This window comes from Eleutherodactylus coqui, chromosome 5 (assembly GCF_035609145.1).
Source record: "Eleutherodactylus coqui strain aEleCoq1 chromosome 5, aEleCoq1.hap1, whole genome shotgun sequence".
Classification (NCBI taxonomy): Eukaryota; Metazoa; Chordata; class Amphibia; order Anura; family Eleutherodactylidae; genus Eleutherodactylus; species Eleutherodactylus coqui.
In genome coordinates this window covers 131,429,581-131,444,612 of record NC_089841.1, presented here as the reverse complement: position 1 = coordinate 131,444,612, position 15,032 = coordinate 131,429,581, and the positions used below count along the sequence as shown (strand labels likewise).

At 41.4% G+C, this 15,032-nt stretch overlaps 1 protein-coding gene across 2 annotated transcripts in view; it reads right to left on the bottom strand.

Annotated features, from left to right (window-relative positions):
- The window catches only part of ADAMTS19 (ADAM metallopeptidase with thrombospondin type 1 motif 19), a 245,169-nt gene that overhangs the window by 41,670 nt on the left and 188,467 nt on the right, over positions 1–15,032 (bottom strand). For both annotated transcript variants that reach the window (XM_066603164.1, XM_066603165.1), the window contains exons 15-16: positions 14,522–14,642; positions 12,038–12,118 (exon numbers count right to left, since the gene is read on the bottom strand). In XM_066603164.1, the coding sequence (XP_066459261.1) occupies positions 12,038–12,118; positions 14,522–14,642 (202 nt within the window). The remainder of the gene's footprint in view (positions 1–12,037; positions 12,119–14,521; positions 14,643–15,032) is intronic.

Below are 15,032 nucleotides of genomic sequence, written 5' to 3'. Positions count from 1 at the left end.
ACAGATAAACTATGCTTTGGTGTAGGGAATATTGCAGTTCTCCATTTGTGGCCTCAGACATCCTTTAAAGTCTCCAGTCAGGCCACTACAAATCATTTGCAGACCTTATGCAGCTAGCAAACAGGGACAGCTCAAGAAGACGCAAGCTATACTCTGTGGCCTTCTGTTCTCACATATGGTGTTTCCTAGGAATTGTAGATTATTTAGTTGGTAGTGCTTTTTTGTTAATATAAAACTAAAAAACAAACAAACAGGAAAACAGCAAATATACACAGTGCATGTTAGTAGCCTCAGACGTCATTCAAAGTCCCCAGTCTAGCCACTGCAAATTATTTGCAGACCTTACACCTATAAGTGTTTTTCTGCACACTATAAAGTTAGCTGATAACTTACATAAAACTAAACTAAAAAGTAAACAAAAAAAAAAGAAACATGAAGAAAGCAAGGGCTAGAGGATGTGTCAGCAATTGACGTGGAAGTGGTAGAGGATGGGCCAAGTTGACACTTCACATGGCTCCCACTGAAGCAATAGCTCCAAGTTCTACAGGAGGTGAGGCAAGCCCACTGTCATTCTTTAGAAGTGGTTTTGCCCTTGTGTTACATCTCCAGCATGTAAAATAGGTCATAGAGTGGATGACATAGCATGCCTCAAGTACCGCCACCTCCCAGTAGCAGGCACATAGTAGTCAGTCTGCACCAGCCATCCATGAGCATCTATCCTCTACTTCACACTCTGCCAAATCCCTCATGCCCTCCAAAGCAATCCATATGGATCAGTCTGATGAGCCGTTTGCTCATTCAGTGCCATGAATGTCAACTTGGCAGTCCAAACAACCAGAGGTAGAAGACCAAGACATTCAATGCATTGATGTTCAACCAGTTTTGTTCTCTAAGGAGGAAGATGAGCGTGGGTCAGTGCACGTGGTCAGTCCTCCATAGGCAATGTGTACTCAGAGGGATATGGAAATGCAGGTGCCAGCTCCCGGTACTCACTGTGACATAGAGTACAGTCAGGAGGAGAAGGACGACAAAGAGGAAGAGGAGGGGGAAGAGGATAAAGTACTCGATCTAACATGGAAAGGCAGGCAGAGTCATCATAGCAGCTCACAGGAGAAGAGATAGACTTTGTGGGCCACCACCCTGCCAAGACAGCGAGTAGGGTGTCACAGAAAAACAAAAGAGCAGTGCCATCACCCTCAGGTACTACTAGTTGCAGAAGCAGCAACATCAGGTGCTAGCTCTGCTCACAGGAAACTGCACGTGATGATATAAGAGGGGTCATTTGTAAGATCTGTGGTAAGCATTTAAAATGTAGCAAGAATGTAAACAACCTCAACCCAACGTGTTTGAACAGCCACATGAACTCCCACCACCTATTGCCTTGGAGAGCCAAACTGGGCCAGAGGGCAAAGAGTCAGCCTCATCCTGCTCCCTCTTAAGCTGCTGTAGCTGCCTCTTCCTCCATCTCCCTCCCTGTTCACACAGGAGACTCTGAGCACAGAAAGGGAGTTTTGTGTAGGGACAGTAGCACGCTTACTTCAGCTTTCTCCTCCATAATTGATGAATGGGCTGCAGGCTTTAGAGCCAATAATGAGAAACAAAGAGCAGAAGTTGAGCCACCACTATCACCACCACCTTCACTGACAATGACATCTACCTGATATTCCAGCATGTCTCAGATCAACATCCAGCCCTCCATCCACCAGCTATGGGAACTTAAGACAAAATACCACCCCAACCATACATAAGCACAGAGTTTTCATTGCACAGCTACTTGCAATGGAAATGCTGCCTTCAGGCTAGTGGACATAGATGTCTTCTGCAACACGATGCTCCATGTTAATTCATAGTACCAGATACCCAGCTGCCATTTTTTTCCCCAAAAAGCCATCCCTGCCCTGCATTGCCATGTAAGTGATACTGTGTCCCTGACATTGAAGAACGCTGTCTGCACCTTAACTTGGACACGTGGTCCAGCAAGCATGGCCATGGACATTATATATCCTTAACAGCACAGTGGGTCAATGTCCTGCAGGTGGGACATGGAGCCGAAAGTGGTGGTCCATGTTTCATGGTACCCCTAAAACTTGCGGGACATTCATCTGTGTCTGTCCCTTCTTCATCCCCCTCCTCCATCTCTTTCTCTACTTCTTTATACTCCCTATCAACATCCTCCATATTTGTTATACTTGTCATATGATTTCTCATCCATGGACCTAAACAAAGCACTGAAAAAGTATGATGATAACTATACCAAATTTGAATTTAGTTTTTAATTCATTTTTATTTCATTTTTTATTTATTGGCTTTTAATATATTATACTAGCTTACCCGTCGCGCGTTGCTGCGAAGACATACATACATACATACATTCGTTTTTATATATCTAGATAACAACCAATCACAGCGCAGCTTTCAAGTTACCTCAGCGGTATAATATATAACAACCAATCACAGCACAGCAGCTTTCATGTTACCTCAGCAGTATAATATATAGCAACCAATCACAGCACAGCTTTCATGTTACCTCAGCGGTATAATATATAGCAACCAATCACAGCACAGCTTTCATGTTACCTCAGCGGTATAATATATAGCAACCAATCACAGCACAGCTTTCATGTTACCTCAGCAGTATAAGAAATAGCAACCAATCACAGCACAGCTTTCATTTTACCTCAGCAGTATAAGAAATTGCAACCAATCACAGCACAGCTTTCATTTTACCTCAGCATTCTCAATATCCAGCAATTGTCTTGCGAAACGTTCGGCGGATGCATCATTTTGTAGTTGAACACGCTTGCTCGTAATGCCTTTTGCTTTTGTGCTTGAGATGGAAATCAAACGATCTTTGTCTGGGGGGCATAACTGTCGACTATGCTCGCACGTGCGCCACCTATCGTAGGGTAGATGTACTATGCCAGTAATCTTCCCAGGAGTGTACTCAACAACTTCCCAAAGTTTCATGGCGATTAGATGAATGGTGTAGTAATGCATAAAGAACAGACAGATAGACAGACATACATTCCTTTTTATATTTATAGATGACATCAGGAAGTGAGAGAATTAGATTCCGTATGTAAAATTTGGATGCTAATTCTTTGGCACTTAGAATTGAATAATCAAGTTGGGACCCATTAACTTTTCCTATTTATGACATAATCAATGCTCGTGCCAAATTTCAAGTTTCTATAACATTGGGAAGTGAGAGAATTAGATTCCATACGTAAAATTTGGACGCTAATTCTTTGGTGCTTAGAATTGAATAATCGAGTTGGGACCCATTAACTTTTCCTATTTATGACATAATCAATGCTCGTGCTAAATTTCAAGTTTCTATGACATTGGGAAGTGAGAAAATTAAATTCCCTACGTAAAATTTGGACGCTGATTCTTTGGTGCTTAGAATTGAATAATCGAGTTGGGACCCATTAATGTTTCCTATTTTTGACATAATCAATGCTCGTGCCAAGTTTCAAGTTTCTAAGACATTGGGAAGTGAGAAAATTAGATTCCGTACGTAAAATTTGGACGCTAATTCTTTGGCGCTTAGAATTGAATAATCGAGTTGGGACCCATTAACTTTTCCTATTTATGACATAATCATTGCTCATGCTGAATTTCATTTTTCTACGACATTGGAAAGTGAGAGAATTAGATTTCGTACGTAAAATGTGGATGCTAATTCTTTGGCGCTTGGAATTGAATAATCGAGTTGGGACCCATTAGCTTGTCTTATTTATGACATTAATCAATGCTCGTGCCAAATTTCAAGTTTCTATGACATTGGGAAGTGAGAAAATTAGATTCCATACGTAAAATTTGGACGCTAATTCTTTGGTGCTTAGAATTGAATAATCAAGTTGGGACCTATCAGCTTTTCCTATTTATGACATAATCAATGCCTGTGCCAAATTTCATGTTTCTATGACATCGGGAAGTGAGAGAATTAGTGGCAATGATGGAAATCAAACGATCTATGTGGGAGAGGGGGGGGGCTTAACTTTCGACGACGCTCGCACGCGCGCCATTTATCATAGCATAAATGTACTATGCCTGTAATCTTCCCAGGAGTGTACTCAACAACTTCCCAAAGTTTCATGGCGATCGGATGAATGGTGTAGTAGCGCATAAAGGACACACAGACAGACAGACACGCAGACAGGCACACAGACAGACATACATTCAATTATATATATATAGATTTGCTCTTATTTAACCCAAGAAATATAACAAAATGTAATTTTATATTATAGATATGCACAAATCAGGTCATTTATGCTTTTAAGGCCTCAGTCACACGGGCGCATCGGCATCCGCCTGTGTGACTTACAGTGCTGATGAAAGAACACATGACCAGCAATGAAGCCGATCACATGTTCTTTCCTCCGGCGCTGCAGAGAGACGGCCGTCTTCAGGTACGTCCGTCTCCTTCCTGCAGTAACAAGGGGGCACCGATGCGCCCGTGTGACTGAGGCCTAAGGATTGACAACACCCATTCATATTATCTTGCTGGTAATGTCTGCCAACAAAATTGATGAATATAAACACTATTCATAGTAATTTTGTTTGTTCCAAATGCAGTATTAGGGCAACTTAGTTCCAATGCCCTATGTTCCAGGCCAGTCCTTCACTCCATCTAGGGAGCTGCACTTAGTGAATTTAGAGCTCCCCAAGAATGAGCATGGGCTTCATTGCCCGCTTCTCACTCTCTCCTCTCGAGCATCTTGACGATGCAGTGCGCATGCGCCCTCTTCTTACTTCCCTCAAATTTTTTGACTTGCTGATCTACACTCGTATGATGTATATATTTATGCCCGCTTTTAGAGCGCAAAAACTTTGGTAAACTGTGTATTCTTCATCTCTTTAATGAGTGAATAGAAACATTTATTTTTGCTTGTTCTGCTGACAGTCCACTGGTCCCTTAAATTAGACTCTGTTGACTATGTAATAAATGCTGCCACTGCTGATCTTCCAAGTTAATTCCCCCTATAACCACATTTAAACCATTGTGAAACACTATATGCTGCATTTTCTTTTGAAGAGGACAAAATAGACTTCTAAATGATATTTCAAAACTCCATCAATCTTTGCAGATTACTATTTAATATTAAGAATATATTGTAATATTTTGTATGTACTGTATACAGATGGGTTTTCTGTCCACTATTAATTTACACATTTGAATCAACAAGGAGTGTTTCCATCTCCCCGGCAGGCTACTTCCTGGTTTCCCCTGAATGTGCCCTCCCCAATTCTCCCTTTTAAAGTCCTCAGTACCTCTTTCCTTTACCTACTGCTGAGATGCAGAGAGGGTGCAGGTTCTATAGTTTAGACAGTTATCTCTGTAATTTACATAGAGATAAGAGACACTTAAGGCCCTTTTACACTCAACAATTATCACTCAAAATTTGTTCAAATGGCCAAAAATTAGCGATATCATTAAATGTAAATCCGAGCATTGGGCACTTTTCGTTTAAATGATATTTTTAAGGTTAACTTAAAATCCATCGCTCAGCCACTAAAAGATAAAGCAAACACATTTATCTTTCAATAGTTTGCAAGCTATTCTCCCCATGGCATGTTTACACTAGCCTGGAGGAGAACAATCCAAGCAGCCTGCAGCTGTTTACACAGCTGGGCATGTATTTAAACATATGCTGGATTGCAATCTGCCTGCAGCCATGAGAGAACAATTGGATGTGTTGGCAGCTGTTTACACAGCTGGGCATGTGTTTAAACAGATGCTGGGCTCTGCAAATAACTCCTGGAGGTCCTTTTACATGCAAATAAAGATGATAAAGAGTTAATGGTCATTAATAATCTATGCAAATAGATCGCTAAATCTTTCAATCTTTTAGTCGTAAAGGCCCTTTACATGGACTGATAATCGTTCATATTCTCAATGGATTGTGGGAATCTCAGCAATAATTGTTCAGTGTAAATACTGCCAGGGACTGAATGACTCATTTGCTTATCGTTCATCGTTCAATTTTGGCAAGCATAAAAACTAAACAATAATCAGCCCGTGTAAATAGGCAGTCATTCTCCTGGCTGTTTACCGTGAATGGAGGAGCAATCTCCGGCACACTCTGCCTCCATTCACTGAGTGATTGTCACTCTTGTGTGAAAGCACAAAAGAGATTAGCGCTGGGACAACTGTTCAACCCTTTAGCGCTCCAACAATTATCCCATGTAAAAGTGCCCTTAGAGCTGCCACACTGATATCCCTGATAAGCTCCAGAGAATATCTACTGACCTCCATAGAACATATACTGAGCTACTGAGCATGCCCAGTAGCTGTCCTATCGAGATATTAATTATGATTAAGGCCGCCTGCAGACGAGCGGGTCGGATCCGGCAGCGAGAATTCTCGCCGCGGGACCCGACCCGAGAGCCTGCAGGGACGAGCGCGTACTCTCCCGCACCTGGAGGCCCCAGCTCTTTCATGTGCCGGCTGCGGCGCAGCCGGCACATGCACAGACCGGAGCCGGCGGCCGGGTGAGTGCGTGCCCCGCACAAAAATAGGACATGTCGCGGTTTGTTTGCCGTGCGAGATTTCGCGCGGCCAAACCGCGGCCATCTGCATAGGAGTGCGTATTGTAATGCACTCCTATGCAAACTTTCAGTGGCGGAAATCCCGCGGGAAATCCCGCCGCGGGATTTCCGCCCGTGTGCAGGCGGCCTAATACTCTGAAGTTTTTTATCTCATTAAATCAGCCAAACTGAACAATTTTAGTAGGACCAGTCAAGAATCTCATGTGTATGTAAGATGTAAAATACGGATGCATATATATCTATGTATATTATTGCTGTGCTTTTTATGTTTTCTTGCTAGAAAATTCAGGGAGGTCACATATTTGGGTTTTCACTCTAACTTTTCTTCTGTAGATTAACAGAGAGTGAATCGACTGTTAATTGACTGATGGGCATGGTATAAAAGGTAGATCCTTTTACCTATGCTGTGGTGTGGCTCAGCAGTTTTTGCAGAGAGCCTTGGGATGAGTGAGCTGTCCCAGTGTTACTGGAGAGCTGGGCTTTTATGTACCAGTAAAAAAGTTCAACTTGGATTTCTGCATGGCACTACGCAGCTGTTGCAACACAAGTGCTGGAGAAAGGTCTGCTGATCATCTAAGGAAAAGTCAGCTGCAATAACCAACCACAAGACCACCAGCGAGGACAGCGAGACTGACAGCCAATATCCAGATATTGAATTTCAGTGGTGTATAATCATCAGTACTATCACCCAGGCTCATCACAAGTAAAATGGATTATTTTGAGCGCATCAAAATACAGCCTTCTAAAGGTACTGTGCTAATATTCGTTCAGGGGACAGTGACTGCATATTTCAGTTAGCAGACTTAGCCATTTGGTTTACTGAAGTTCTTGCAAGACTAAACTACTCCAGAGGAGACTTCTTTCTTTAAACAGCATCTTTGAAGGAATTTACCCCTGGCCAAGGTAAACTATTGACTGACTGTAATAATTCTATATTGCATGCTTAATATTAAGTGCACCCGGTTGGTAAGATTCAGACCAAGTTACAGCGGTAATCGAACATTAATAAAGTGTTTGCGTGGAATCCAAATAATACGGTTTTATGTTATTCTTTGTTGTACATTCATTAAAGCATTGCTTGTTCAACTGAACTAGTATAAAGCCTCTCCATAAACATGTATGGGGGTCTCCTGACCAGCAGCAATGTATCCCTGAGTCAAGTATGCGTGTTTACAGCAGTGTTGTGTAAAAGAGCTGTCATCTGAACAAGTACTTGGCCGATATCTACTGCATGTGTCGGAGCAATTTATGCTTTATCTTATCTAACTTACATCAGTTCTGTTACATTTTTCTAAATTACACTTGCATAGTTAAGAACGTCTTCAATCAGTTGTTCTCTGCTTACGGCTGCTTGGCAAGAGTTTGAGAACAGGAGAATGATGGAAATTAAAAAGGAAAAGAATTTATATACTGCAAGTTATAAAGTTAGTGTTATGAGAGAAACAACATCATGGACTGAGAATGTAGTGGAGCCTAAACTTGGTTTTCAGTGTGAGTACAGTATGTCTTGGGTGTTGGCTATCCTGATTACATTTTCATATATAATATAATAGCTCTACTTGCTTCCATCTGTGATGTAATTTAAATGATTATCCCATTGGAGTTTGTTCTCTCATTTCCTTTCTACATTCAGAAGTATACAGACAAATTTCAGTGCAAGTCAATTAACAGGCAGGAAAAATAGCTATGTGGCAAATCTATGGCAAAAACAACTCAAAAACTGTATTTTACTATTCACCGACAGCTAACATCTGGTTGCTTTATTTGTAGCTTAAAACTACATGGAAAAATACTTAAAAAAAAGAAAAAATATATAAAAAAACACATGGTAAGGGTGGGTTTACACGAGCGTGTTTTTGTGCGTGCATACACACGCACAAAAAACCACGCCTGTATTTGCAACATTGCATTCCCTATGGTGTGTGCACATGTCCGTACTTTGCAGATGCGTGCCTGCAAAGATGGGACATGGGTGCACCATTGGGAATGCACGCATTGTTTTCAATGGAGCCGCAGCAGGAAAACAATGCCCTGCCGGCACCCCTGCATTCTTTTTCAGGGAAGCCATTCTCTGAAAAAGAAACATTAAGGTGTAAAAAAAAAAAAAAAAGTAAAAAAAAACCTTACTTCTCTGCCACTGCCATGCCCCGTGGGGATGCAAAACACATCTGCCGCGTGCGGCAGATGTATCCTGCATCCCCGCAAGGAAAAAGAATTCCCTGCTGCACCTGCCATATGTGACAGATGCAGCATAGGAATTCTAAATCCCTGCGGGGAATAAAGGATTCCCTACCGCAGCTGTCACATATGACAGCTGCGGTGGAGGATCCTGCTGCCAACACCCCTGAAATGTTTTTCAGGGAAGGGCTTTAAATATAAGCTCTTCCCTGAAAAAACAAAGAAAAGTATTTAAAAAAAAATACATACTGGCAATAGAGAACAGAGGTTGAAACTGTTGGAAGCCAAGTGGATTTTCAGGTTGGATTCGTTAACCCCTAGGGGACTAAATGTGGATTACAATCCTCTATTATATGTGGATTGATCTGTGCCTTGATCTTTATAAGTAAATTTAATAATGATTCTGGTTTACATGTTTTTATTGGTTTTTAATATTTGTTTTTTCTGTGTTTTTCAGGTTTCGTTGGGTGATGCAGTTTTCTCATACCCGGTGCTGTGTAATGTTGAATAAAAATTAATGAGCATAGTTCATTATGCGTGGATGTCTGTGTTTATGTGGTCCCATAGTTGTTATACAACAGCGTTATATTGGGAATGTAAATTGGGTACAACTGCGGGTCGTGCTATATGCGGGATATATATATTAATGGATGGAGGTCATGAGGTGGTTAATAATATATACTTAATTTAATAAACCTGGATAGTGATCTGACCTGCGCCTGTTTACATAGAATGTGTTGTCATGGTAACCTATGACAACGCGGAATGAACAGTAGCGATGCCAAGAGATACCCTTACGGGATTCACGGTGGGGTCTCTCGTATGTAACGAGGTTCTGAATATGGAGGATCCAGCATATATGCAGTAGATCAGAGGCAATATGAATGTGTATCAGGATTTGTTTCTGCTGGTAGCCGGTACCTGTGGGGGGAGCCTTGTGTAGGCTCCGATCATGTGACTGTTCAGCTGATGATTACATGCGTCGGGGGAATACCAAAGGAGTCTCGCGATAGTGTGAACGTGAGGTACGGAGAGGAGTGACGTCATCAACGCGCGACCTCTCCGGCGACGGACGGAGCTGCACATGGGTTTGACACCACTGCATCTAGATGGATCTCGTTATTCTGCACCGGTAATGCGAATCTGTTTCACCCAATGACGTTATACCTTTTTAATTTGTTAATGATACCATGTATGTGATTGGTGGAGGTGGAGTCAAGGTGATTATATAATGTGGGTATGTGTGTATGTAACATAGCACTTGACAAAGACTCTCTGAGATAGAGTTGAAACGTTGTGGGCAATAAAGATTTTCACTTGGATTTAACCCCTGGAGTGCTGCTCTCGCATGTATTTTTCTGCTAGTGTGTGCACATGTCCGTACTTTGCAGATGCGTGCCTGCAAAGATAGGACATGGGTGCACGCATTGTTTTCAATGGAGCCGCAGCAAGGAAAACAATGCTCTGCCGGGACCCCTGCATTCTTTTTCAGGGAAGGGCTTCACGTATAAGCCATTCTCTGAAAAAGAAACATTAAGGTGTAAAAAAAAAAAAGTAAAAAAAAAACCTTACTTCTCCGCCGCTGCCATGTCCCGTGGGGATGCAAAACACATCTGCCGCGTGCGGCAGATGTATCCTGCATCCCCGCAAGGAAAAAGAATTCCCTGCTGCACCTGCCACATCTGTGACAGATGCAGCATAGGAATTCTAAATCCCTGCGGGGAATAAAGGATTCCCTACCGCAGCTGTCACATATGACAGCTGCGGTGGAGGATCCTGCTGCCAACACCCCTGAAATGTTTTTCAGGGAAGGGCTTTAAATATAAGCTCTTCCCTGAAAAAACAAAGAAAAGTATTTTAAAAAAAATACATACTCACCTCCCTTCGGCTGCCAGGCTCAGCCGCGTCTTCTCCTTGCTGTCCCTGGCTCTGTAGATCTCAGCTATCAGCAGGCGGGGATTTAAAATCCCCGCCTGCTGGTAGCTCTGATTGTGATTGGCTGAAGCGCTCAGTACTACAGAGCCAGGGACAGCGACAGAAGTCACGGCGGAGCCCTGGCAGCCGAAGAGAGGTGAGTATTTTTTTTATATTTTTACACTATTATTACACTATTATTATTTTACACACTTATAAATCCCTTCCCTGAAAAGCCATTGATGGCTGCCAGGGCTCAGCGGCGACTTCTGCCGCTGTTCCTGGCTCTATAGTTCTCAGCTATCAGCAGGCGCTTCAGCCAATCACAATCAGAGCTACCAGCAGGCGGGGATTTTAAACTTAAATGTTTCTTTTTCAGGGAAGGGCTTATATGTAAAGCTCTTCCCTGAAAAAGAATGCAGGGGTGCCGGCAGAGAATTGTTTTCAATGGAGCCTCCGGCAGCAGCTGAAGCTTCATTGACAACAAGCACGCAGCTGTGTTCACGCGTGTTTTTGCTCGTACCTAGATGAGCACATATGTACGCACCTAAGTACGCACAAAAACACACTCATGTGAACCCACCCTGAGGCCACATTGTCACAGAGGAGGTAGTTCTGTGGCACCAATATACCATTGTCACAAAAAAAGTCACAATCCATAAGTAAATTTGAAATTGAATACAACAATAAAAATGCAATCTCAGTTTTAATCAGTGGGGATAAAAATGCAAAAAATTCTACAAAGTACCACAGCCGTAAGAACTACAGCATACCTTAAGAAAAGTGCAGCTTTTAACTATTCAAGTGGGATTTCATAAAATCCAAATTCACTATTCAGCAATATTTGGCCAATAGGGTAATCTGTTACTGAAGTAATATTCCATGGTTGCATACATTTTTGACAGCTACTGAAAGTAAATATGTCAGAAAGGCTGTAAAAAATAAAAAAAAACAACACCATACCTTTTCATGGGTTATGTCTCGTATTGAAACACAACTCAATTAAAGTGAAGATGACTGACCTGTAATTCCATACACAACCTGTAGACAGATGTGGTGCTGTTTGTTTTAGAACAAAGCAGTCATGTTTTTGTAACTTGTATACAAGACTTCTAAGATATATGGATACGTCACAGTCATGGGCAGGAGACTATACAGTGCTATGTGAGGTCCCTTGTGGCTCCACAGCATGCAGTCATATGGGGCTCTGTGTGCTGCAATATCACACTCCAAGGCACATTGTTATGAACGAATCTCTGTAATATTACATCTGACGGATTATACCATCTTGTTATACAGTCATATTTATGCAAATCATCGGAAAGTCTAAAATATGTTATTAGGAATAACTATTAAACACGTTTATTAGGGAAGTGTTTTATCTTACCAAGATAACTGTGTGCTGGAGTTTCTTCTACCACTTTAATTCTTCTTGCGCCTGCTGGTATCACCAGTGCCTCCACATAGCCTGCATATTACAGGAGAACATTTATTCTTCAAGTATCTTATTTTATATGTTCTTTGTAGTATAAAACATTATATATATAATAGATAAACACATCAGAGTAACTCAATAGATACTGTAATATTCTATTGGATGAGACATACAGTAAGCAAACCTTCTGGAATTGGCCAGATCTCTGCATTGATTACTAATAAAATGTGGTCTAATTGTTGTTTAAGTCACAATTCTAGACAAACACAATATAAACTAATACACACATAGTAGCATACTAACATAGTTTTAGTAATGTCCCATTTAGGCCCAATGTCCATGGGCAGAATTGATTTGTGGAATCCGCACGGGTCACCCGCGCGGAAGATTCACAATTCAAAGTGCCCATAGGGAAGCACTGGTATCTGCAACTGAATTTACACATGCGGATTTGATTTGCAGACCGTTTGGTGCTGAAAACTAACTGCAGCATGCTCCATTTCAGTGCGGATTCAGTGCGGAAGGGCCCAGTAGAAGTCAATGGGTGCAGACGATCTGCAGTGCATCCATAAATACAATTGAGGATGCACTGCGGGTTTGAAAAAGTTAAAATCAATTAGGGAGGTGGAGAAAAGACTGGTAGGTGGGATTGCGGATTTTTTTCCGCACAGATGATCCACAGTTCATCCGCGCAAAAAAAACATTACATCCGTGATCTCCCCGAAATGGTTTCCGCGGGTATCCCGCTGCAGAAATCCGCATGCGAAATTCGATCCGCCTGTGGACATGAGGCCTTAGATGGGACGAGAGTCGTCTAAAAAACTGCATGAGCGCTGACATCACTGCTAAGGTCATTACAACTCATGCAGAACATTTAGGCAGGCAGAGATCACTGCTGGATTGTGAGCTTCTCGCTGACTTCTTGTTCAGCTCTTCACCTTCTAACTGAAGCGCTGAGCAGGCAGCATTTACATGCAGCGAGAAGCCAGGGATCCAACATTGTTTTTTATGCTGACTTAAAGATGATTGTATTGAGGCATTGTTCATACTAACCAATCCTTCTAGAGGCAAATAGATTTATTAGTAACCAGGCTTTGTGTTCCTTTATTTAATAGGCAAAGCCCCTGTGAAACCCACACTTTCAATCTCCTTTCTTTCATTGAAACACCTGTTGAGAATTAGCTCCTGGAGAAATCTTTAAGTTCACTTTCTTTTCCTCCCTACACTGTAAATGTTTACTCAATGTGCTCAATAAGAAATGAATGTTATAACTTTTTGTGTCATTAGTTTAGTTAGATTGTGTGGTTTGTCCATAAGTATGACTTAAGGCCCATTTAGGCAGGACGAATATCGGGCAAACGGGCATCCGGCTGTTGCACGGGAGTTAGTATCGTTGGCTCATAGCAGGAAGGCTGCAGGAGAGTTCTCTCCTCGCTCTCCCCACCCCTCTCCAATGACTTAACATTGACTTTATGAAATATAAATGATAGACAATGAACTGATCGCTGATTGCACAGTGTAAATAGCAGACGTTGAGTACTGAATGGCCGCTATGTTAAGTCAATGGAGAGGGGTGGGGGAGAGCAAGGAGGAAATCTCCTGAAGCATCCCGCGCCCCTCTGCTGGCTGCTCAGACATCGTTTGCCAACATTCGTCCTGTCTAAATGAACCTTTAGATAACAACTGGCCACTTTTTCTTAGTAATCAATACAGAAATTCAGGTAATCTATGCTTCACTTACTTTTTTTTGCAGCTGTATAGATTCATATTGATATAGTTACATTTTCAAAAAATATATTAAAATTAATTTCTTTTTTATGGGAAGTAGAAGATTTTACAAACAACTAAATATGTCCATGTTGCTTTGCCAGGGACACTTGGCGCTTAAACAGTAAAACATCAATTGATCAGGTTTCACATTACTGTTGAAAACTTGGAGTGGCTGTTACATAATGGAAAGATTTAGGTAGACTAAATGACATTTAGAAAAGAGCGTTTTAATCTAAGTGTATAAAAATAGCTCAGCAAAATAAACCTTAAAGCAAGGGATAAAAGAATTTAGTGCTTCGCAGAACAGGCTTCAGAACAAGACTTGATAGGTTGTTAACATATAAACAATAAACCCACCCTGTAAGTTGGAAATATATTAGATGTGTAACATATTATATCATTGCTTTAATGCAGAAGGAAAAACACGTGGTAACAACATTTATCCAGATTTAAAGAGGTAACCACTGCTATAGTTACTGGCCACATGGCCACTAACTACGAACACAGCTGAGGGCTTCAGCCAAGAACTGCTTCCGTAGCTCTCATTAAAGTGAATTGGAGCAATGGAAACGGCTTAGCAGAGCACACTAAACAGTTTACATAACTTGGGAGTTTTTTTTATATACAAAGCATGCATAGTATATAGTGAGATAATAAAATTATTACCTGCTCCTCTTGTGTGATTGAAGTCCCCTTTAATAACTCTACATGATTTGCCATTTCCATTGCAAACACCACAGTGATCTTCCCTAGACAAGGAACCCAACACTCCATCACAGCCAACTTTCTTTTAGAAGAAGAACACAAAATGTTACTCAAACTTTACTAAAACACAAATATCCACTATATTTCAAATATATATATAAAGCATTCCACACATTTTCCAATACTATACCTCATTGGCTGATTAAATAGATGGAGCCATACTGGAACAAAACTTTTGTGAGAACATGTTCTAAAGGTCTCTGGGATCTTTCCCTTTTAATATTAAGAAGCAGAGAATTGACACACTACTGCTCTGTCAGCACTTTCTTCTCAGACGGGGTCTGGATCTGTGCCAAAGTGTTATGGACTGATTGTATTTTCAAGACATTTTGCCAAGTATGGTAATCTTGACATATCATTACAGCCTACTTCAGCACATCTACTGTATCGTGGCTGACCGTTTTCATGGACA